This window comes from Xenopus tropicalis, chromosome 5 (assembly GCF_000004195.4).
Source record: "Xenopus tropicalis strain Nigerian chromosome 5, UCB_Xtro_10.0, whole genome shotgun sequence".
Taxonomy (NCBI): Eukaryota; Metazoa; Chordata; class Amphibia; order Anura; family Pipidae; genus Xenopus; species Xenopus tropicalis.
In genome coordinates this window covers 60047884-60074564 of record NC_030681.2, presented here as the reverse complement: position 1 = coordinate 60074564, position 26681 = coordinate 60047884, and the positions used below count along the sequence as shown (strand labels likewise).

General features: G+C 40.2%; 1 protein-coding gene across 1 annotated transcript in view; it reads right to left on the bottom strand.

The window, feature by feature from the left end:
• plg (plasminogen) overlaps positions 1-26681 on the bottom strand; it is a 186876-nt gene that overhangs the window by 78145 nt on the left and 82050 nt on the right. The window contains exons 10-11 of the mRNA XM_002938570.5: positions 18158-18317; positions 17491-17666 (exon numbers count right to left, since the gene is read on the bottom strand). Of these exons, the coding sequence (XP_002938616.2) occupies positions 17491-17666; positions 18158-18317 (336 nt within the window). The remainder of the gene's footprint in view (positions 1-17490; positions 17667-18157; positions 18318-26681) is intronic.

The following is a 26681-nucleotide window of genomic DNA, read 5'->3' as shown; positions in this document are numbered from 1 at the left end:
TCATATACCATACCACAAGGACAGGTGATCAGGTAAATCACAAAAGATGTAGTACAGGAAATGTGATGTCTTATAGTGAGACGCTTACCCGTTTGTGGGTGTAAAAAAGTCGCACCTGGGATCATATACCTACAAGAAGTGCAATTAGGGCATTTAAAACATCCAGGTTTGTTACTTCGTAACCAAGAGTCAGACCTCTTATGATAACATGCAATCGGGTTACTCTGCACTAGGAGGTCCCGTAGATTTGTACCCCTCCTATAGCTGACAAGTGGGGCATTGGGCAAAACTTTCTTAAATTCATGATCGGCCTGGAGAATATTCCAATTTTTGCCGATAGTGTTTCTAATGTAGCCGAAAAAACAAAAGTTTATTCCCATAATTTGGCAAAATATACAGTTGTTCAAAGCAATGCATAAAAAAATTAGCTACAGGTTTCTGGCACCACGATGGGTGCGGCCATGGCTCCATCATACGCTAATTTATTTATGCATTGCTTGAACAACTGTATATTTTGCCAAATTATGGGAATAAACTTTTGTTTTTTCGGCTACATTAGAAACACTCTCTATACCTCCTCACTTGGCAAACTAATCAGTTCTTTTGGCTTTCAGTACCACCTCTATGCTGACGATACTCAGATCTATCTTTCCTCTCCTGATCTCAACCCAGAGCTTCTAACTCGCATCTCTTCCTGCCTGTCCGCTATATCCACTTGGATGTCCCAACGTTACCTCAAATTAAACCTCTCTAAAACTGAACTGGTTCTCTTTCCCCCATCCAACGCCCACATTGTTCCCGAGGTATCTATAACGGTTAACAATTCTACCATCACCCCATCTTCCCAGGCCCAGTGCCTTGGGGTTATCCTTGATTCTGCCCTGTCCTTCACCCCTCATATCCAATCACTTATCAAATCATGTCACTTTCACCTAAGAAATATCTCCAAAATCCGATCATTTATCACCCAAGATGCTGCCAAAATTCTTATTCACTCTCTTATAATATCTCGCCTGGACTACTGTAACTCCCTATTAATTGGCCTTCCCCTCCAAAGACTGTCCCCTCTCCAGTCCATAATGAATACTGCTGCCAGGCTCATACACCTCTCCAACCGCTCCTCCTCTGCCATGCCGCTCTGCCAATCCCTGCACTGGCTTCCCCTACCATCCAGGATAAAATTCAAGCTATTGACCCTCACATTTAAAGCAGTCCATAACTCTGCCCCACCCTACATCTCTGAACTCATCTCTAGGTACCATCCAACCCGCTTGTTACGCTCCTCTACTGACCTGCTCCTCAACTCCTCTCTCATTCCCTCCTCACACGCTCGCATTCAAGACTTTGCAAGGGCTGCCCCCCTTCTCTGGAATTCGCTCCCACAAACTGTCAGACTTTCTACCAATCTCTCTGCCTTCAAGAAATCTCTAAAAACACATTTATTTAGAGAGGCTTACCCTAATCTAGTTTAGCAATACCCTGTGCCCCACCTCTCACAACTCTGGTCATGCCCATTCCCACACCTTGTGTCTCAACCCTTTCTCCTTGTAGATTGTAAGCTCTTTTGGGCAGGGCCCTCTTCACCTCTTGTATCGGTCATGGATTGCTTTATATGTTACTCTGTATGTCCAATGTATGTAACCCACTTATTGTACAGCGCTGCGGAATATGTTGGCGCTTTATAAATAAATGTTAATGTAATGTAATGTAATCTTTTGTTTTTTCGGCACTATAGATGATATGATGATGCTCTGGAGTGGAACGGAGGATGAATTTCACAATATGGTGACTAACCTTAATGCACTTGACAGTCCTGTAAAATTTACAGCTGAGATCCAGGGTGAGCGGTTACATTTTTTGGACATTGAGCTATGGATCACAGGTAACCAATTGGGTTACTCTCTGTTCCGTAAGCCCACTGACAAGAATGTGCTTCTTCACTTTGGCAGCAGCCATCCTCCAGCCCTTAAAAAATCCTTACCCATTTCACAATTTTGTACGGTATAATTTTGAGGAATAACTCTGATGAGCGTATAGTAGAAACCCAAATCCTTGAGATATGGGGGCGCTTTGAAGAAAGGGGTTACCCAGTCTCAGTTCTATCACAGGCCTTATCAACGGCTTGTTCATGCTGTAGCCTTACTAATAGGGCACCCAAGGCACACGCGGGTATTGTGTTCAGTACCACTTTTAATTCTAGATCCGGCTACATTAGAAACACTATCAGCAAAAATTGGAATATTCTCCAGGCCGATCATGAATTTAAGAAAGTTTTGCCCAATGCCCCACTTGTCAGGTATATGAGGGGTACAAATCTATGGGACCTCCTAGTGCAGAGTGACCCGATTGCATGTTATCAGAAGAGGTCTGACTCTTGGTTACGAAGTAACAAACCTGGATGTTTTTAATGCCCTAATTGCAGTTCTTGTAGGTATATGACCCCAGATGCGACTTTTTTACACCCACAAACAGGTAAGCGTCTCACTATAAGACATCACAATACCTGTACTACATCTTTTGTGATTTACCTGATCACCTGTCCTTGTGGTTTGTCATATATAGGAAAGACAGATCAAACCTTGAGGCTGCGTATGGATGGCCATCGCTCTGCTATTGTTTAAGGTCTTGACAAAGGCCCAACATGGGGGCCCGAAAGGTTGACCTATCTTTACATGTACTAAGTTTTATATACTTCAATAAAAGTTAATTTTTAAAGGATTCCCGGTGTGCACTGCTATACCTTTGGACTTTATTTAAATTGCCTGAATCGGTAGCACTTGGGTCAGGTAGTTATTTGCTAAGGAGTGCTGAACTATTGCAGTTTATAAATATATATATATATAATATAGCTAGAGAAAATGTCTCGCACTCTCAGGTGTTAGGTGAACAAAGGAGTTTATTCAAACATCTAACGTTTCAGCTGCTTCAGCAGCCTTTCTCAAAGACTTGAGATGTCAAGATGTCCTATGGGAGAAAAATTTGAAAATTTGACTGCGGCAGGGCGGCATGCCGCCCCTGTGTTTGTGCCGCCACAAATCCGGGCCTGTGTGCCTTTTCTCCCTTAAATGGCTGTCCCCGTGACTACACAGTAGCTTTGTTTATATAAACTATAGTAGTGTTTCTGAGGCAAGCACACAACTTTTAACAGTACATTTTATTGTAATTACTTTTATATGCTTTTGTTTTTTTGGTGTTACTGTTCCTTTAATACATAAAAACTCACCCATGTTCTTTTCATTCCTATGGGATTTTAAGAAGAGCATTTATCAAGTAGTGAACTTTTATTTTCACCCATTGATAAATATGTATCTAAAAATCCCATAAAAATTAATCGAATGTGGGTGAGTTTAACTTTTTATGTATTAAGCTCTAAACTCACATTTTGATAAATCTGCCCCTTGGTGTGTGTAGACTCATACCTCCACCCTATGTGTTTATATGCGTTTAGTCAGTAAATGTGACTTCTTCAGGGGATGGGGACCGTGGACCTCTTGGAATTCAGTTTGGACACATACGTAGCCCTGTGCAGAGGAAGCATCACAAATTGATGCAGAGCATCAAGACAACATTTTAACCCTGAAAAATCTGTGCCAAAGTCGGGGGTCGTCTTATACGCCGGGTACTCCGAATCGAATGGCCCCCCCATCGTCCTCCACCACCCCTCCCGCTCCCCTGCTGCGTCCGGCTGTTTCCTCCGGCTGCTTCATCCAGCTTTAAAGGTAATGGCTTCATCCACCACCCCTCCTGCTCGCCTGCTGCTTCCTCCGGCTGCTTAGGTTGCGCCCCGTGCGTGATGACGTCATGCGTACGCACGGGGCGCAACCAATAAAATTAACCGCTGACCACCAATGAGCCTGTAACGCTTTAAAGGTGGTCAGCGGTTAATTTTATTGGTTGCGCCCCGTGACATCAGCACGCACGGGGCGCAACCTAAGCAGCCGGAGGAAGCAGCAGGCGAGCGGGAGGGGTGGTGGATGAAGCCATTACCTTTAAAGCCAGATGAAGCAGTCGGACGCAGCAGGCGAGCGGTAGGGGTGGTGGAGGATGCTGGAGGAGCTGAAGTATGTGGGGGAGGATGTTGGGGGGAGCTGGATGATGTTGGGGAGGATGCTAGGGGAGCTGGATGATGTTGGGGAGGATGCTAGGGGTAGCTGGATGATGTTGGGGGAGGACGAGCTTTAGGACGCTGCGGGGGGGGAGATTGAGGATATTTTAACTTCAAAAGTTAGGGGTCATCTTATACGCCCAGTCGTCTTGTATACCGGAAAAATACAGTACTTCAGCAAAAAAATATACTGGCAGCAACGATTGCTCAGGAACAATGGTTTTGAGAAGTGATGTGTAACTGGACACTGGGTTTATCAGTCTGTAGCAGAAAAAAGGCTAAATCACTGGGGGGGGGGGGCGATGTTAGGCACCCCACAGTGACTGTAATCACTTACCTGAAACCCTGCCCCCTGTTAGTGCAGAGGAGCGATCCTCTTCCTTCTCCAGCTTTTCAAGTTTGGCTTTTCAACCAACTGCGCAAGTGTGAAGACAGAAGAAGGAAGAGGATTGCTTTGTCGCATACACTCCGGCCTGTGCAGTTTTTTCTTACATCAGCCCTGGTCGGGAGTTTCAAGTAAGTGATTAAATCACTGGGGTGTGCCTAACATTTTGGTAACCCCTACTGACTTTTCTTCTCCTTTTACCTTTTTTTCTGCCAACAACGTATGAGATACATTGTGGCAGAAAAAGGCTTTAACTGCCAACGGCGTGTCTCATACGTCATTGGCAAATAAAGGCTACTCTCTGCAGCGGCGGCATGTGCCGCCACTGCAGAGAGTATCTAGCGATGACAGCCCCCTGGGCAAGGAGCCAGAGGGGCTGTCATGTCGGTCGCAGGACGCAGCAGACGCGATTGCATATTCCTGCTTCCTCCTTCCCCCTAGCGCCGCCGCCTACTGAGTTCCTGCCGGACTGCAGTGTGGAGGACAGAGCCAAGCAATCGGTGCTTCAGGACAGGTAAGGTGGGTTTTTTTGGGGGGTTTTTTGCAGTTACACACTTACACACACATTTATATACATTTATACACACTTACATACATTTACACACACTTACAGCACACAATTTAGCCGTTTTCATTTTTTTTGTTTTTTTTTTCATTTTGCACACTTATATACACTCATATACACTCATATACACACTTACACACTGTCACACAACTTTTACATATGTACACACATGTATACACAAACACTTTTTTTTTTACCACTTTGTTTTTAGTTTCTTTTCCATAAAACCTGTTTATTTTGACAGTGTGACTATTGGATCAGATATTCTGAGCACTAATTACACTGTCATGTGACTTATTTTGTTGTTTCACTGATTTGCACAATTTTTGTGGTTTTATTGCATTTTTATCCCTGTATAAGTGTACCGGATCTGTTTTTAGCATAGCTTTGTCGTGTGTAACTTTGGTATACAAAAATATACCAATTTTGAATTCATCAGAATGTGTACTTTCCAAAAATATATGGTTTTCTGGGTGTCTCTGTATAGTTAGGGGAGTGTTATGGCACATAATACGCTGACAGGGGGCTCTGTGTGCAAAAGCTGAGTTGGCAGGCGAGAAATCCATATGCGCTATTTTAATTTTGGGGTCAGTACCTACCATAGACTTTCGTATATCTATGCATATTGGGCATCAAACTGTTCAGTAGACCTCAGGTGTTCCTATTTGGGATAATTTGCCTTTGTACACAAGAAATTGTGTGAGATAAATGCGGCAAATTGCAACATTTTTAGGCGATTTTCTGAAATGTCATAAAAACCAATAACTTTTGGAAAGCTTTGCAGATTGTTACTGTGGTGTAGAAAGGACCCTTTACCCATGTTGGATTTGTCAGAATATGTACTTTCCAAAACTATATGGTTTTATGGGGGTCACTGTATAGTTAGGGGGGGTGTTAAGGCATATAATACGCTGACAGGGGGCTCTGTATGTAAAAGCTAAGTTGGCAGGCGAGAAATCCATATGCGCTATTTTCATTTTGGGTTCATTACATACCGCAGACTTTGGTATATCTATGTATATTGGACATCAAACTGTTCAGTAGATCTTAGGTGTTCCTATTTGGGGTAATTTGCCTTTATCTGATCCTTATCAAGAAATTGTGAGAGATAAATGCGGCAAAGTGCAACATTTTTATGCGATTTCCTGAAATGTCATACAAATCTGCAAACTTAGGAAAGCTTTACGGCTTGGTACTTTGGAGCAAAAAGAAATGTGTACCCATTATAGATTCGGGGGAATGTGTACTTTCCAAAAATATATGGCTTTCTGGGGTGAGTGTACTTTTTTGTAGCATTATCCCACATAAAGGGTGTAAATGTGTTGATTTTGCAGGAGCTGAAATGATAGATCATACAGGGGTATGTTCCCATTGGGGCCCCTACCTGCCACATACTTAGGTAAACCTATACATATTAGGCATCAAACTGTTCAGTGGACCCCTGGCATTCAAATTTAGGGTGTTTTATCTTGGTACCTATCACTATGTAGGAGATAAGATGCTGCAAAGTGGAAGCTTTGATGGGATTTTTGGAAATGTTGCTAACTTTAGAAAAGCTTTGCGGCTTGGTACTTTGGAGTAGAAAGACATGGGTACACATTTTAGATTCGGGGGAATGTGTACTTTCCAAAAATATATGACTTTCTGGGGTGAGTGTACTTTTTACTACCTTTATCCCACATATAATGATGTAAATGTGTTGATTTTGCTGGAGCTGAAATGACAGAAATGAATGATCATATGGGGGTATGTTCACATTGGGGCCCCTACATGCCACATACTTAGGTAAACCTATACATATTGGGCATCAAACTGTTCAGTGGACCCCTGGCATTCATATTTAGGGTGTTTTATTTGGTTACTTTATGACCTGTAGGACATAAGATACTAAAGCCTGGAAGCTTTGAAGCTATTTTTTAAAAATTTCACAAATTTTGATAAAAACCAATAAATTTAGGAAAGCATTGCAACTTTATAGTTTGGAGTAGACAGACAGTTGTGCCTATTCTGGATTCCCCAGAATCTGTAACCTTATGTTAGTGGAATTTTTGGCCTTGAAATCTAAAGTATGCAGCTTTCTGAGGCAGTGCTTTGGAAATTTAGTAGTGTACTGCTGAGAGTTTTTGACCTATACAAGTGAGAAATCTCACTATAGAAAACTATATATATTTGGTATTGACACGTTCAGGAGACACGGGACTTTCCAAATCAGTTGTATATTTGTGCATAAAATAATTTTTGTTTCTAGTATGTGTGTTTATATTATGAAAAATGTGTTGTTATTTTCATTTATTGACATTTAGGGCCTGATTCACTAAAGTTCGATAAAAATTATCGCACGCTTTTTTGCGGTAAAAAAGATGCGATAATTAGCGCGCGATTCACTACAGCATTACCGCATGCGATAAGTCGTCATTTTCACATGCGGTATTTCTCGCGCTAGTTTTACCGCATGCGCTAATTTCCGCGCTGAAAAGAATACGATCGCATGATTCACTATAACTTTGGCGCGCTAAATATCGCATTCGGCTATGCGAAAAATAACACCTACTACAGGCAGGCGAAAAATTATAGAAAAGTACAGTAAATTAGTTTTTTGCAATAAAATATGGACTTACAGTGTTATTTATTCAAGTATGTGTCTTTTTACTCAATTTTACTAAAGTCTTGGCATGTATGGAATTTCGCTACTAATATATAGTACTATAGCGGTAAAAATTTAGTCGCGATATTATACAGTACTATATAGCGGTAAATATTTAGTCGCACAAAATACATTACTAGGAATATGTTGGCGATTTGTCGCGACTTCGTAATCACGCGCGATTTGCGGCCATTTTGTGGCGATTTTGGAATCTCGTGACATGTGCGACTTGTGGCCATTTTGTGTCATTGAGCCTGCTGTCACCACACTGAGAGCATCATGCCTGGGGTGTCAGAGCTGCTAAATGAGGAGAGGCGCTATATTATAGCGTTCCTCCTGCGCTTAGGGTATGACAGGCTGCCGCTGGGGCCAATAGGGGTCCATGAGAGGAAGAGGGCTATCCTGCGCAACCTAATAGCTGGGTTGCGCAGGGACCTTTGCCTCATAATGGACCTCCGCCAGCTCCAGCGGATTTGGTCAGACCTGAAGTGCAGGAGCTTTCAGGAGATAGCTGACATAGCTGGAGGTAGTTATTCTACTTTAATATGGTTTTACACAAAATACGTTTCTTAAAAGATTTAGCAAGTAATTTGAACTTGAAATGTATTTTCTCTCTCTCCTCTCTCTCTCTCTCTCTCTCTCTCTCTCTCTCTCTCTCTCTCTCTCTCTCTCTCTCTCTATATATATATATATATATATATATGTGTGTATATATATGCATGTTTTTTATAAAATACACAATAAAGGAAGTTGCTGTTTAATTACTACAGAGAAAAAGGAAATCAGTTTTTAAATTATGAATTACTTGATTCAAATGGAGTCTATGGGAGACGGGCTTTCCGTAGTTTGGGGCTTTCTGGATAACGGGTTTCCGGATAAGGGATCCCATACCTGTGTATATATATATTTATATATACACACACATTTTCAAATACATATGCATACATGAGTTTAAAGCAGGGGGGAAGCAGCAGGGAGCGGCTCATTTGGGGGAAGGGCCACAAATGTTTTAGGGGGCCCTGGCTAACAATGTTTGTGTGTCCTTTGGATTGATGTGAGGGTTCACAGGGGGAGGGGCCAGTGGGGGCGTGGGAGGAGGCAGGGCCGCTGCTGGCCAAATGGGTGCCCTAAGCAGAAATTCACTTTGGTGCCCCCTCCCCCAAATATTACGGACATAAAAATAAAATAATTTAAAAAAAAACACCTACTATAGGGGCCAAAATAGAACCAATTGCCCCCATAAACAGTACCCCCCATAAACAGTAGTCCCCACACAAAGTGCCCCCAATTGCCTCATACACAGTACCCCCCATAAACAGTAGCCCCCACACAAAGTGCCCCCAATTGCCTCATACACAGTACCCCCCATAAACAGTAGTCCCCACACAAAGTGCCCCCAATTGCCTCATACACAGTACCCCCCATAGACAGTAGCCCCCACACAAAGTGCCCCCAATTGCCTCATACACAGTACCCCCCATAGACAGTAGCCCCCACACAAAGTGCCCCCAATTGCCTCATACACAGTACCCCCTATAGACAGTAGCCCCCACACAAAGTGCCCCCAATTGCCTCATACACAGTACCCCCTATAGACAGTAGCCCCCACACACAGTGCCCCCAATTGCCACATACACAGTACCCCCCATAGACAGTAGCCCCCACACACAGTGCCCCCAATTGCCTCATACACAGTACCCCCCATAGACAGTAGCCTCCACACAAAGTGCCCCCAATTGCCTCATACACAGTACCCCCCATAGACAGTAGCTCCCACACACAGTGCCCCCATATGAAGTACCCCCAATTGCCCCCATAAACAGTACCCCCAATTGCCTCATACACAGTACCCCCCATAGACAGAAAAATGTTGTTGTGAGGGGCCCCGTTATTTAGGATGGTGGCCCTCTGTGTATGAATATATATATGTATAATAGATTTAACTAACATCTTGCAATACTGTCTCACAGAACTCAACATCGACATTGCGCCTCTCCTCCCTCCGGAGGCAGCACAACCCCAGGCAGACCAGGCTCAACAGGCCCCGGGACCTGCCCAGGCCCCCGAGGCCCCAGGACCAAGCCAGGCCCCAGGACCCAGCAAGGCCCGAGGACCAAGCCAGGCCCCAGGACCCAGCAAGGCCCCAGGACCAAGCCAGGCCCCAGGACCCAGCAAGGCCCCCGAGGCCCCAGAGGCTGAGGAGGCAGAGGAGACCCCCGAGGCCGAGGAGGCCATGGAGGCCCCGGACACCCCCCCCTTTACTCCTCCCCCAGTTTGAGCCCACTTTCCCCGGCCCTTGGGTTCCCCCCCCAGCCCCCCGGATGCCAGCCACCAGGTTCTCCTGCCGAGGAAGGCCCACAACATCCATGCAGGAGGACCTGGACAACCTGAAGGCTGAGCTGGCCCAGCTCCGGGGGGAAGTTGCTGAACTCAGGAGTGACTTTGAGGAACTCAAGGGCAGCAAGCCCTAAGTTTCCCCCCCCCCCCCATTTTTTATTTTAAGTAAAAAAAATTATTTTTCTACTTTTGAACTGAGTAATGTGTCATTATTTATCCTTCCTTGATATGGTATTCTATACTTTCATGTAGTTTCCCCTACACTCTTACATTTATCAGTAACAGCATCAATATGCTATATGGTTTAAATGTTTGCAAATATTCTGGCAACAATTTTGTCTTTAGCCCATTTTGCTGAATAGTAAAACTTGCGTTAATTAGTACGTAGCGTATTTTCTGGCGAGTGTGATAACTGCCAATCCAATGTTTTGTTGCCAGAATAATTGCAATATTATATTTGTCCCCGTTTAATAAAGTGCCCATAACATATTTGCCATTTATTCTGTGTCTAAAATCTCTAACTTAATTTAAGCCACTTTAGCTAATGGACCCCTAAGTATTTGGCTAAATATTCTTAAATGCCCCCCCCCCATTTTATTATCTCTAACACTTCTTTTTTTTTCTTACTTATATTTTTATAGTTTTTTGGGGGGTTTTTTTGCAAATAAACATTTATACAACAACTCTCTAGCACTCTGTGCTCTCCCAGGGCAAAATGTCACCATTTTTATGCTGACGATTGTCGCGTGCATAATGTCGCGACAATTAGCGCATGCGATAAATAGCGTGCATGCGGAGAATAACGCGCACGCTATTTATCGCGACAAGGGCCCATAGAAGCATATATCTTGTTACGGAATTGGAATTACACAAAAATTCTACCATATTTTGAAAGCTCAGGTTGTTCTGAAAAAAACGATATATTGTTTTCCTGGGTAAACTAAAAGTCCCCCCAAGGAAAGGCCCCTAAAGTGATACAGTGCAAAATGTTAAAAAACTGTGTGGCAATACAAGTTCCACTTTGACCAAAACAGCTGGCAGTGAAAGGGTTAACCTCTGCCTCTTCAAACTGCTATGTATTTCACATCACATCCACTGCTGGTTTCTTAATCAACATTTGAGCTTGTAAATAGTCTGTGGGCATTGAATTTGAAGTTAGCATTGCATTTATACAGCTACGCATTTTGGGGGATTCATTATGAGGTTGGAACTGCATTTAAGTATTCTGTGTTGTTTGTGTGTTTTGTGGGCATTTAGTGTAAAGATGGCATTCTATTTATTCTGGTATATGTTGTCAGAGCATAAAAGAAGAAAAAAATTGTGGCTGTATGTGGGTGTGGTTAGAGTGGGAGTGGTCAAACAGTGGCGTGGCTTAAGAACATTTTAGCGTTACACAAAAAACTTTTTGTCCGTGGATTTCACTTGCAAGCTCTGGTAACCTTAGAACAGCTGCTTGCCATCTTACTTGTAATTTCAATTTGCAGGCAAAGTTTGAGTGCACCACCCACATATGCAGTGATTTGCAGTGCAACACTTGTTTGGGTGCTGGGTAGTTAAATTATTAATAAGCAAACAAAATCAAAAGAAATACTCATGCTGGCTCCTGCCCAACACCACCTATGCAGAACTGAAAAATGGCTAAAATGGCTAAAGATACAATAAAGTCACCAAAAATGTAATATAATAACTAAAATAACATACAAAAGGTATTGTACAGTGCTTTTAGCGAATATGCTATTCTCAATGGCAATAAAACAATAATTTCAAGCAAAAAAAACCTAACAATGGCTGGTTAAAGCAACTTTTTTCAAATCAACCAAAAAAAGGATAAGTATATTTTATTAACTTTTATTTAAAGTAATTGGTGTTTATTTCACTGTTGTGATTTAATTTGTCAAAGTTTTTGCTGTTTTTGGTGTTAAATTACAAAGTTTGGTGAACTATAAGGCTATAAGGCAAGTTTGCCGGAAGTTGCATTACTTTGTAGTTGCCCTCAGTTTGAGGTGGGTGGGGTTTGATTAGTTGCACAATGGAGTTTGCTCTGGTGGATGCTGCTCTTTAAGTGGGTGCTCTGTATGTGAATTTATAAAGGCAGGACTTACAAACTACAGGAGCTTAAAACAAGGTACAAAGTTTGTTATTTATTCTAAGTCTTTTTCCCTAATTTTGCTTAACTGTTTTCTGTAACTGGAAGAATGAGTGGCAGCAATATTGAAGATTTGACTCAAGGAACTAGAGGAACAATTTGCAACACTGTGCTTGATTGACAATCTTAATAGGAGTCTCTTGCTCACTGAGCGGGGTTTAGATAGTTTGGGGGAAGAGAACACCGGCAGGATGATGAGGCAGTAAGGTGGGTGACAGTTAAAAAATCTAATGCGGAAAAAGAAAAAGGGAGGAAGAACTCTGGCATGAACTCTGGACTGTCAGTTCTAGATGGGGCTGATCTCTCTAAGAGCCAGGAGATCAGTTTTTCTAGTAGTGGTGGGGAGGAGAGCAAAGCTAGGCCTTAACAAATTGTGGTTATAGGGGATTCAATTATTAGGAAATTTGACAGGGTAATCTGTTGACTGGATCATTACAACTAAACAGTTTGCTGTCTTCCTGGTGCCAGGGTTCGGCATGTGGTTGCTAGGGTTGACAAATTATTCTGTAGGGCTGGGTATGACCCAATTGCCTTGGTACATATTAGTACTAATGACAACATTTACGGTAGGTGGAGGACCTTAAAGAGTGAGTTCAGGGATCTAGGCTCTAAGATTATGGAAAGGTCCTCCAATGTAATTTCTTCTGAAGTTTTGCCTGTGCCATGTGCAAGTTCAGGAAGACTACCGGAGCGTAGGGAGCTAAATGCATGGCTAACGTCTTGGTGTAGGAAGGAAGAGTTTGGGTTCCTAGAGCGCTGGGCTGACTTTTCTTTTGGGTACAATCTATATAGTTGTGACAGATTGCACCTCAATGGAAGGGGGTCCACTGTGCTGGAGTAAGGAATGGCTCAAGGCTGGAAGAGTGTTTAAACTAGGCAAGAGGGGCGGGGTGGGTGAGCTAAAATTTTATGGAAAAGATAATGTACACCTGTCAGTGGGATTAGCAAGGGGTCATGGGGGAGGAGAGAGGGGGCATACAGTTTACCTGCTAAAGAGCTTTGTAAATATGCTAAATGACAACTTTTTATTTCAGGCAGTTCAAGAACCTACTAGGAATGATTAACTTTTGGACCTGATAATATCTAATAATACTGAACTCATCTTTAACATTTGTGTGGATAAGCATTTAGGGAATAGTGATCATAACATCGTCTCCTTTGACATAATGTTGCAAAGACAGCTCTATTAGGGATTAACTAAACACTAAATTTTATACGTGCAGACTTTGCCAGTATAAGAACATCTCTGCAATGTATCAACTGGCAAAGGCTTTTCACAGGATTAAGCACAGAAGGAAAATGGTATATCTTTAAAATATTTCTTAACAAGTATACATGTCAGTACATTCCCCTTGAAAGCAAAGAAAGACATTGCAGAGCCAAACCTTTATGGTTGAATAAAAGTCTTAGGGGTCGATTCACTAAAGGGTGCAAAAACGAGTGCTATTTATAGCATGCGTTAACGCACAATTCACTAAAAGGACACTTGTCATAATTAAGAAGCGATGTTCTTGGTGGTATTTATCTGGTGATGACAGCTTTTCAAGCAATATTTTGCAGCGTGCGAGATATATGACGCAGCACGCTATATATTACGCAGCACATGATATTAGCGCACGCTTTTCCGCACATAACCATTACTTTCTGAAAACTAACGTGCTGAAAATTACCATTTCCCCTAAAACTGGAGGATGCATCACTCTAGTGCGAACACATTCTTGAAAAAATTCCACTGCAAAGTCCATGTTGTGTTGCCAAACGCTCACACACCACAATGTTCTTTAAGTACCGCCTACCCCAAGTAGGTGTTAATATTCGCACAGATTAAAGCGATATTTCACGTGTTTAATGCTTCATATGTGTTTGTGAATCATGCGTTAGTATTTTTTTTATGTGTTAATATTTGCTAACGCAGTGCGATTGATTGATTGAAATAACGCTTTGCGTTTTTTTGAGCATGCAATATGCATATTAGCGCATGCAAAATGACTTTGATGAATAGGTACTTAATTATCGTGCCCTTTTTACGCAAAAAGTATGCATTACGCATTAACGCCCTTTAGTGAATTGGGGCCTTAGTGTTGGGGTTGGTAAGAAAAAAACTGATTTTAAAGGGGACATATACCATATATTTTTACAAAGCACTAAACCATGTAAAATAATGTAAAATAAAAGTAATTGCTTTTATTTTAATACCTTTGGGTTCAAATATGTCCATAACTGCTTGAAAACTGTGCTCTTTCCAGCCCTTTTACAAGCTTCTGGTTTAGACTCTTCAGTATGTAGCTGGGGCTGCCACCCTGATAGACTTCAGTAACAGAGCAACTTAAAGTGCAGTGAACATGCATAGGGTGGCCGTGGCTTTGCAATGTCATAGGAAGTCCGTTCCTGCTCTGCTCGCTACTCTCTCCGCCCCCCCCCCCCCCGGCACAAGCAGAGAGACACAGAAGGAAGAAACTGGGAGGGTTTTTCCCTGCTACTGTTGAGAAAAGCCTGTCAATCAGTGCTGTGACCACTTCCTGTAGGAGACTGAAGCGACACTCCCATCTTTCATTTTGCTCTGGCTTCTGACTTGTGAGGTTGTGTATGCAGCTCTCATATAATGACAGTTTTAGGAGGTAAAATGCTTTCAAAACATCTTTCTTTCTGCATCATTTCACATTTTGAGGGAAGATTAATATTATAACTGATTATGAACTTTATATAAAATGTCTCCTTTAAAGCATTCAAGTTAGCTGGGACAGCATAAAATGTCATCAGGTACAAGGAAGCCAATAAAGCATGCAAAAAAAAGCTATCAGGCATTTTAAAATAAAGAAGCAAAGGGGCAAGGAGCAAAATATATATATATATATATTTTTGAAATATGTAAATAGTATAAAAAAAAACTGAAGCAAGAAGGGATGGGACCCTTATTTTTGCAGGGGGGGTCACTTTGTTGATGAGAACAGTGAAAAAGCAGAAATATTGAACTCTTATTTTTCATTAGTCTACACAACTGAGGAGCCAGCTAATCAAGGCTTCCATTTTAATAGACCAAATTCTAGTAATATAACTACTGATGCATGGGTCACTCAGGAGGAAATTCAAAAGAAACTTGAATGTGTAAGAAGGTAAACAAAGGTCCAGGACCGGATGTTATTCATCCCAGGGTATTAAACGCGCTTAGGTCAGTGATTGCCAAACCTCTTCACTTATTTCTAAAGATTCATTGAAGTCTAGCATGGTGCCGAAGGACTAGCAAATTGCTAATGTAGTTATTCAAAAAGGGATCCCATTCTCAGCCTGAGAACTATAGGCCTGTTAGTCTGACATCAGAGGTAGAAAAGCTTTTGGAAGCAGCAATAAGGGATAGGGTACTTGAATACATTGCAAATCACAATACTATAAGTTTGTGCCAACATGGTTTACGCATAACAGATCTTGCCAGATTAATTTGGTTGCCTTTTATGAGAAGGTGAATCTCGATGCTGAAATGGCAGTGTATGTCATCTACTTGAACTTTTCTAAAGCATTTGATACAGTAGCTCACAGAAAGTTATTGCTAAAATTGAGGAATATTGGCCTAGAACATAATATTTGTAATTGGATAGAAAATTGGCTGAAGGATAGATTACAGAAAGTGGTGGTAAATGGAACGTTTTGCAATTGGGTGTTGTTAGTGGAGTACCACAGGGGTCTGTCCTTGGTCTTCTGCTTTTTTACTTGTTTATTAATGACCTGGAGGTGGTCATAGAAAGTACTGTTTCTATTTTTGCTGACGATACTAAATTGTTCAAAACTACAAGTTCCATGCAGGATGCTGCTACTTAGGTAGAAATACTAGGTAGAAGTACTTAGGTACTTTGGTAGAAATAATATAATCGTGAGTAATACACTGAATGGCAGTGTGTTGGGGGGATCCTTTCTTGAAAAGGATCTGGGGATTTTTGTTGATGACAAGTTGTCTAATTCCAGGCAGTGTCATTCTGTGGCTACTAAAGCAAATAAAAAGCTGTCTTGTATAAGGGCAGTGGCAGATGGGGAGTTAAGTCACCCCGCAACAAATCTTCATTGCTGCGGGCGACTAATCTCCCTGCAATGCCAACCCAAGAATGTAAATCGTCGGTGGGATGGCATACACGTTGCATTGGGAGGAAACTTCAGGCAACTTCGGCAAATCATAGCAACGCGTATGCCATCCCACCACTCTTGCCGGTGGGATGGCATTGCATTAGTCGCCCGCACCAATGAAGATTTGTTGCGGGGCAACTGATCTCCCCGTCTGCCACTGCCCTTGAGTTAAGGGATGAAAACATAGTTTTGCCTATTTATAGGTCTTTGGTGATACTTCACCTTGAATATGCAGTGCAGTTTTGGGCTCCAGCCCTTGAGAAGGATATTAATGAGCTGGAGTGGGTGCAGAAACATGCAACTAAACTGATAAAGTAGTTGAAAGATTTAAACTATGAGGTTAGACTGTCAAGGTTGGAGTTGTTTTCTCTGGAAAAAAGGCGCTTGTGAGGGAACATGATTACTCTGTACAAGTACATTAGAGGGGATTATAGGCAGATAGGGGATGTTCTGCACACCAGAGGCCACCTCTTTAGATTAGAGGAACGCAACTTTCATTTGAACCAGCTTAGGTGTTTTTTTACGGTAAGGGCAGTGAGGTTGTGGAATGCCCTGTTAATGTCTTAAAGAGGGGCTTGGATGAGTTTTTGAACAAGCATAGTATCTAAGGCTATTGTGATACTAAAATCTACAGTTAGTTTTGATGTTAGTAGATATGGTTTATTTATGCAAGTGTACAGATAGTTCAGTATAGATTTGTGGGTGCTGGGTTTACTTGGAAGGTTTGAACTTGATGGTCTTTTTTCAATCCTATGTAACTTTGACGGGGCAAATAATTTAACTTCAACTCAAATTAAAATAAAATGTGGTCACCTTTTCACGAATAATAAATAAATAATAAAAATAAAAAAATTTAAAAAATATTGTACAGGTGATATGCATTTATATATGTGTGTGGATTTAGCATTGTTTAGATGCACTTTTGCACTTGTCACTGATTGGTTCCTCTGAATATTTATTTGTTGTTATGTCTTCTGGTGACATCCTGATGATGTTTCTAAGGGAACCGAAATGCTGTGAACTGTTAAACTGTTGATAAACATATTTTCTTCTCTCCATGAGTGCTTCCAGATCGTGTGATTGTGATATATATATATATATGTAAACTTATGATGCCCTAGTGTTTACAGAACTAGTTCAAAATAAAAACATTCAATTTCCCAACACTGTTTAAAGTAAGGTACTTAGATGTTACCTGGGCTAGTGGTGATTGTAGTAATCTTTGTTGTCTGGACTGGCCTTTGTTCTGTGGATGGTAATTCAGAGCATTTTTTCAGACTGCAATATTCCCATCTTACACTGGCATCTGTGGTATAACACCATGGGCCTTTATCCTCATCTGGATTCCTGCAGTAATTTTGTTCCAAACCTCTAAAAACCAAGCACAATAAAAACTTTGTGTTAATATTTTTTCAAATACAATGTAAGTGGGACATTTATTTAGCAAAGTTTACATGGAATTAGTATTGAGCAAATCTGCTGCGAAACGGCAAAAAATTTGCAAAACACATTGAAGTCGATGGGCCTTATTTCACGTAAAATTCATTGAAGTCAATGGATGTTTTTTATTATGGTTTTGCCACACAAAATACATTAAAATCAATGGGATTTTTTCTCTGTGTCTGTTCACAGCGGTTTTTTTTTTTGCGGCAAAATTTAGGAAAAAAAACCCCACCAATGGTGAAAACAGGAATTTTACTGTAAATCCATGCATGATTAAAAATTTGCTCATCACTACACATGGTTAATGGGGGCTGTTGCCATTATCTGATACGTTTTTTTACAGGTATCCTGAGAGAGCACCATAAATCATAACATTCATATTACATTTTTATCTAAGAACATATTAAAGTTGCACTTACGCATTTGGGAAATTATCAGGCATTTTTGTGTGTTTGTGAGGTGTCTGGGAATTCCAGGGTTGGCATTTTTTTCCTGAGACAGTTATGTATGCAGTACCACGATATTTGCTGCCATTTCCATCATAGCATTCCAAAATTGTTGAAGGATTTGTAGGAGCAGCTTGAAATGCAAATCAAATCAAGGGTGTGTTATTACGCTGTAAATCTGTATTAGACCAAATATATATCCTGCCTCCATATACCAAAAATAAAAAATGTAATCGACCATTCTAGTATTACAGTAAAATATTACTAGAGTTTAAGGTTCCCAATTCATTTTCAATGAAAGCATGACATAAAAATGATCAGAACTAAATACTTTTATACCCTGCATCACTTAAAGGTGACAATATGGGGCAGATTTATGAAAGTGTGAAATTAGAACTCTTCACCCACTGATAAATACACTTCTAAAAAGCCCATAGAAATTAATAGAAATTTGGTGAGTTTTTCTGTTGTGAGTTGACCCTTGGAGTTATATTAACAATATATAAGTAGCTCTGCATGGCTGGCACATTTAGAAACCAGTGTATGCCGGAAGTAATAAGTAAAAACTTCCCAGAGTCATATACAGATTATTGCTCACCTGCAAATCGGTAGATGCTGCTCAATAACCAAATAAAAAACTCTTCATTTCTACAAATAGTCACCGATTAAAATTTGATTTATTTTTTTTCCCAAATTCATTTTAGTCTTTTTCACAGAACAAATCCGAACTGTGGATCCAAAAGTGAGCAGGAAAATAGACAGGCAGAATATTTGGCAGAAGAGGGGCATATTGAGGCATAATTGGGTGGTTTTGCTCCCGACTGCCCAGGACACCTGCAGTAGCAGGAAAGTTTCTTCTTTTCTAACTTTCCCGTTGAAAAAAAAACCTCCCATATTCTGAGTCTCCTATATTTACTTTTTAACCTCAAGAAGCACTGCAATATCGCTGGGCAGGAATGGAAGGTGGTCAAAAGCCTCCCAGATGTCTCTAGGTGTTGACTCCCTGTAAGTGTATGACAGCAAGAAGACAGTTGAAAAAGATGAGTGCTTTAGTCAATGTTTATTTTTGGGGACAAACCTTTTGGTTCACACCTAAGTACAGTATATCTCTATGTAGCCTCCTAATGATGTTAGTGTTATCTGACCTTATTAAATATTACCATTGTGGATACTTAGATGTAGGGATGCGTCGAATCCATACTCCTGGCCGAACCAAATCCTTAATATCGCGTGATTTTTTGTCACATAAACACGGAAGTTGAACATTTTTCACAGCTACCTTTAACCCTTCTGTAGCCAAATGAGCATATGCAAATTAGGATTTGATTCAGTATTCAGACAAATCTTTTATAAAGGATTCGGAGTTCGGCATCCCTACTAAGATGTTCATTTTACTTAATATAGGAGCGCTGTTGACTATGGCAACTTAACATATGCAGGTATATCATTTATATTCTGTAATGCCTTATGGGGTTTTTCCATTATTTAAATCACTCTACAATAAGTCCAATAAAAATTTCAAATAAACCCAATAATTAGTACCCAGTATGGATTGCTGCTCTGTTTAAAAAATACTAATCTAAAAAAAATAATTATTTTTGAGGACTAGTGACAACTCTCCATCCACTGAAAAATATTACAATATATTTGGAACAAAAAAGTAAACAAAACTTCCCTCTACCGTATGTCCACTGGAGCCTTGCTTAACTGCTTAAGCCAGTAAGACTACTGCAATTAATTCAATGGCATGCTGCCTTAGGTTTTCTTGTATGGGTAGACCTTGAAAATACTCTCACTTTCCCCATAAATCTTTCCTCTTGCTTATGGCCTTCTTCAAACAATATAAATTACAAACCCAATCATTTTATTGGTGGACCTCACATACCTTTAACTTTATACTGTAGATATAAACTTCTGACTCCTTGGAGTTAAATAACCTTTTCTTTACTAGAGGAATCCCTCAAAATTTCAAAAAAGGATCACTTTTGATACACACAAATAAAGCACTTTTCTGTTTGTTTTTAATTTCAGAAAACATGCTGTAGCCTTTAAATATATGCTCAATTGCTGGAGGCACTCTGGAGACCCAATGCCCATATACAATGGCTATGTGAAAAGACACTCTTTTGGTCTCCTGTTCAATAATCTAAGGTTTGGTCTGGCCTAAGGAAAATTTGTCCTAATATGTCTGTCTCTCCAGTACATAAAACATTAAACTCTCTTCATCTCCATGTTTTAAAGGTTGTCATTGTAGAGAAGATTATAATCATGCCTATTGGTAACGTCCAAGGGGGCCTTGTTGACAGCTACCAGAATTGTAGAAAACCTCTACACTTTAAACTGACACGCCTACCTTACCTTACTCTAAATATCAGAAACATCTACTAAGGGGCTGATTTACTAAGACACGATTTCGAATCCGAATTGGAAAAATTCCGATTGGAAACGAACATTTTGCAACTTTTGCGTATTTTTTGCGATTTTTTCGGCGTCTTTACGATTTTTGCGTAAAATCGCGAGTTTTTCGGCGTCTTTACGATTTTTGCGTAAAAACGCGAGTTTTTCGTAGCCATTACGAAAGTTGGGCAAAGTCACGATTTTTTCGTAGCGTTAACACTTGCGCGCAAAGTCACGCCTTTTTCGTAGCGTTAAAACTTAAAAGGCGCGACGTTTCGCGCAAGTTTTAACGCTACGAAAAAATCGCGACTTTGCGCAACTTTCGTAATGGCTACGAAAAACTCGCGTTTTTACGCAAAATCATAAAGACGACGAAAAAAATCGCAAAATTACCGATCATTACGAAAAAAACGCAATCGGACGCATTCGGCCCGTTCGTGGGTTAGTAAATGTGCCCCTAAGACTTGAATTGGCTTTCATCCTCTTTATTATTAAAATAAAATATCAAACTTTCAGCTATTATTTATGGACCTTTAGGGGCTGATTTACTAACCCACGAATCCGACCCGAATTGGAAAAGTTCCGACTTGAAAACGAATATTTTGCGACTTTTTCGTATGTTTTGCGATTTTTTCGGATTCTGTACGAATTTTTCGGATCCAATACGATTTTTGCGTAAAAACGCGAGTTTTTCGTATCCATTACGAAAGTTGCGTAAAAAGTTGCGCATTTTGCGTAGCGTTAAAACTTACGTGAAAAGTTGCGCATTTTTCGCGTAAGTTTGGAAAGTACCATGTCTTCTGAACATGCCTATACCAAATATATATAGTTGATTTCTCACTTGTATAGGTCAAAAACTCCGAGCAGTACACTACAATATTTCCAAAGCACTGCTTCAAAAAGCTGCATACTTTAGCTTTCAAGGCCAAAAATTCCACTAACAGAAGGTTTATCCCAAACCACTAAGTTGCAATACTTTCCTAAAGTTACTGGTTTTAATCAAAATTTTTGATTTTTTTTTAAAAATTGCATCTAAGCTTCCAGTTTATTGTATCTTATCTCGTACACGTCATAAAGTAACCAAATAAAACACCCTAAATTTGAACACCAGGGGTTCACTGAACAGTTTGAGACCCAATGTATAGGTTTACCTAAGTATGTGGCATGTAGGAGCCCCAATGTGAAAATACCCCATGCAATCTATAATTTCTGTCATTTCAGCTCCAGCAAAATCAACACATTTACATCATTCTAAAGCTAGTAAAAAGTATTTATGTACACATTCCCTCGAATCTAAAATGGGTACCCATGTCTTTCTACTCCAAAGTAGCTTTAGCCGATAGGATAAACCTTTTCTAAGAGCCTTAAGGAATTTGTTCCCAGAATCCCTTTGACTTATTTGCATATGTATGAGGCAGTCTCCTCAACCCTCTTAGCTTGTTTGTGATACTCCAAAGTACCAAGCCGCAAAGCTTTTCTAAAGTTGGCAATTTTGATGACATTTCCAAAAATCCCCTCAAAGCTTCCACTTTGCAGCATCTTATCTCCCACATAGCATTAGGTACCACGATAAAACACCCCAAATTTGAACGCCAAGGGTCCACTGAATAATTTGATGCCCAATATGTATAGGTTTCTCTAATTATGTGGCATGTAGGGGCCCCAATGTGAACATACCCCCATATGATCTATCATTTCAGCTCCTGCAAAATCCACACATTTACATCATTTTATGTGGGATAAACCAAAGTACACTCACCCCAGAAAGCCATATATTTTTGGAAAGTACACATTGTTACAAATCCAACATGGGTAAAGACGTCTTTCTACACCAAAGTACCAATCTGGAAAGCTTTCCTAAAATTAGTGGTTTCTATGACTTCTCTGAAAACGCCTAAAAATTTTACAATTTGCCACATTTATCTTACAACATTTCTTACATACAATGACACATCACCCTAAATATGAATGCTAGAGGTCTACTGAACAGTTTGATGCCCAATATGCAAAGCTATGTGGTGTACAGAGGCACCCAAATGAAAATATTGCATATGAATTTTCTCAGCTGTCAACTAAGTTTCTGCAAAAAAAGGCCAATGACCGTGTATTATGTGCCGTAAGACCCCCTAACTATACAGAGACCCCCAGAAAACCATATATTTTTGGAAAGTACACATTCTGACACATCCAACATGGGTAAAGAGTCATTTCTACACCAAAATACCAATCTGCAAAGCTTTCCTAAAGTTAGTGGTTTCTATGACATTTTAAAAAGTGCCTAAAAATGTTGCAATTTGCCACTTTTATCTTATGAAATTTCTTACATACAAAGGCAAATCATGCCAAATAGGAACACCTAAGGCCTATTGAACAATTTGATGTCCAATATGCATAGATATACCAAAGTCTGTGGTATGTACTCACCCCAAAATGGAAAATATTGCATATGGATTTCTCGCCTGCCAACTCAGGTTTTGCACACAGAGCCCCCTGACAGCATAATTATGTGCCATAAGACCCCCAAACTATACAGAGACCCCCAGAAAACCATACATTTTTGGAAAGTACATGTTCTGACAAAATCAACATGGGTAAAGAGTCATTTCTACACCAAAGTACCAATCTGCAAAGCTTTCCTAAAATGAGGGGTTTTTATGACATTTCAGAAAATCGCCTAAAAATGTTGCAATTTGCCGCTTTTATCTCACACAATTTCTTGCTTACAAAGGCAAATCACCCCAAATAGGAACACCTAAGGTCTACTGAACAGTTTGATGCCCAATATACATAGATATACCAAAGTCTGTGGTATGTACTGACCCCAAAATGAAAATAGCGCATATGGATTTCTCGCCTGCCAACTCAGCTTTTTCATACAGAGCCCCCTGACAACAATGTGCAATAACACTACCTAACTATACAGAGACCCCCCAGAAAACCATATATTTTTGGAAAGTACACATTCTGAGTTAAAGTTATTTTCTACACCAGAGTACCACATGGCAATGCTATGCTAAAAACAGATCAGAAACACCTATACAGGGATACAAAATGCAATAAAACCACAAAAATTGTGCAAATCAGTGAAACAACAAAATAAGTCACACAACAGTCTAACTAGCGGTCAGAAAATCTGATCCAATAATCACACTGTCAAAATAAACAGTTTTTAGGGAAAAACTAAAGACAAAGGGGTAAAATAAATAAGTAAGAAAAAAGTGTTTCTGTGTGTTTGTGTATCATGTGTGTACACATCTAAAAGTTGTGTGACAGTGTGCAAATTTGTATATGGGTGAATATAAGTGTGCTAAAGTGTGCAAAAACAAACTGTTCTAAATTGTGTGCTGTATGTGTGTGTAAATGCATGTAATTGTAAGGAAGTGTGTGTAGTAAGGCAAATAAAAGCTACTTACCTGTCCTGGAGGTAGAGGGACAGGGTCCGTGTGCAGAGCTCATCAGGCAGCAGGAAATGAGTGGCCATCGCTGGAGGGGGGAGGAAGCGGGGGGGAAAAGAGCAGGAGAAAGCAGCAGATGTGATTGCATCTGCTGCTTGGGGATCCATCCTGCGATGATCACATCACAGGACCTACATGACAGCCCCTCAGGCTCATTGCCCAGGGGGCTGTCATCGCTCAGAACTCTCTGCTGAAGTGGCACATGCCGCTTCTGCAGAGAGAAACCTTGATCTGCCAAACAACGTATGACATACATGGTTGGTAGATAACGCATATTTCTGCAATCACGTATGCCATACGTCGTTGGCAGCAGAAGTGTTAAAAGTAAATGTCCCAATATTGATCATTTTGCTCCCCTTCCACAGAATTACAAAAAAACAGGACAACAAAAACTCCAAGTCCTTATGAGTCCATTATCCTTAGAGCAATGACTACTTTTGGTACTTTTTTTGAGTTTTAGTAGCCAAAAAAACATACCAAATCAGTCACCCCAATATAATGTAAATTGTCTTACAATAAGTTTTGATGAATAGTAGGTAACTAGATTGTGGAACCTATATTTTTATTAAAACACCTAAAATATCTACAAAAACAGACACAAGTTGCAATATTTATTAAGGGGTATAGAATAAAGAAAATTGAATCACTCATCTATTTTAAATGGTTTGGTTGCTAAACATTACCTGTACAAGTTGAACAAGGTATTATTTCTCAGACATGTCAACATTCCAGGAATTTTTTTTGGAGTCAGGAATCTCATTGTTCCCAGTCCTCACACACACACACATATTCTGTATATGCTACTATTAATTTGTTTAGCCTCCAGGCTGTCCAACTGTGTTCAGAAGATACTTGGATTTAGCCTTGTTCCAACTCTACTGGGCCCAGTTAAGGGTCTTTGCAGCACTGTGGTTGGAGATATATGCATAATGTTTTTGTACTGTGGAAAGATGATATTGCGTCTACTTAGTATAATGTCCCACAGAGAGATTAGTCACCGACAATAAATCTCTGCTACCGCCTTTCCACCTTCACCAGCATCTATACTGGTCTCTATTACTGTTGAAATTTAGAAGAAGATGTTCTACATGGCTGCCCATATGCAGACATGCCTCCAGAGTGATCTGCTGCATAAAAAAATGGAGGGATTACTGGGTGACCACTATACTTGACCCACAGTATAAGGAAAAGGTGGGGGGGTTTCTTGTACCTAGCCAGAGAGAGAAGAGGGTGGGTCACTTGAAGAGGGTTCTGTGCTCTATCAAATGTCTTCTGCTGTGGGGTCTTTTGTTCTAATAATCTTTCTGCTGCTGCCACAATATCATCAAATTTCTTCTTGTTTGGGGTCTGCTAAGGGTCCTAATAAAGTTGTTGCTACTCCTGCTAAAATATAATCCCATTTCTTCTTGTTCGGGGTCTGTTAAGGCTCCTAATAATGTTTTTGCTACTCCTGCTAAAATATTGTCAAATTTCGTCTGGTGTGGGGTCTGTTGTTTTCTAATAATCATCCTGCTGATGCTAAAATATCATCAAATTTCTTATGGTTTGGGGTCTGTCGTTTTCTAATAAACTTCCCGCTGCTACTAAAATATCAAATTTCTTTTGGTTTGGGGTCTGATGGTTTCTAATAAACTTCCTGCTGCTGCCGCAATATCATCAAATTTCTTCTGGTTTGGAAGTCTGTTCCTTATAATGTTGTTGCTATTCCTGCTAAAATATTTTCAAATTTCTTTTGGTGTGGGGTCTGTTGTTTTCTAATAAACTTCCTGCTGCTGCTGCTGTAATATCATCAAATTTCTTATGGTTTAGAGTCTGTCATTTTGTAATTAACTTCCTGCTGATACTAAAATATAAAATTTCTTATGGTTTGGGGTCTGTTGGTTTCTAATAAACTTCCTGCTGCTGCCATATCATCAAATTTCTTCTGGTTTTGAATCTGTTAATGCTCTTTATAATGTTGTTGCTATTCCTGCTAATATATTGTCAAATTTCTTCTGGTGTGGAGTCTGTCGTTTTCTAATAATTTTCCTCCAGATGCTAAAATATCATCAAATTTCTTTTGGTTTGGGTTCTGTTAAGGCTCCTAATAAACTAGGAGATTGCACATCAAACTAGGAGCTTGAGCGTCAAACCTGACATGTGCATGAAAAATGCCCATCACTAGTATAAATACCTAGTGCCCTGCACTTACAAATGTAGGAGTGGAAAACTTTGAAGTGACAGGATAGCAGGACCTGGCAATCTGACTGAGCAGCAGCTGCAATACTTTATAAAGTTCCTACAACAGGGGGGGTATGACAATATCATAATAGGGATCCCCAGGATTCAACATATCAGGAGTGATGTGAAGAGACGACACCCAGATTTAGTTGATTAGATACAGGCAGATGGTAGATTTTTTTTTTAATTATAAATTGATTTACAATTTAATTACAATAAAGTCACTTGTTTCCTATGTATTTTGCTGTTTTTGAGCAAAAATGTGTTTAGGTGAATACTTTTACATCAGGATTGAAACAGTTGACTGTCATATAATTGCAGAGATTATCTGCTGCAAAAAAATATCTTAATGGTGTTGCCCACCCCATCCCTGCCATCCTTATAGATGTCCCCACCCCATCCCTGCCATGCTTATAGATGGTGGT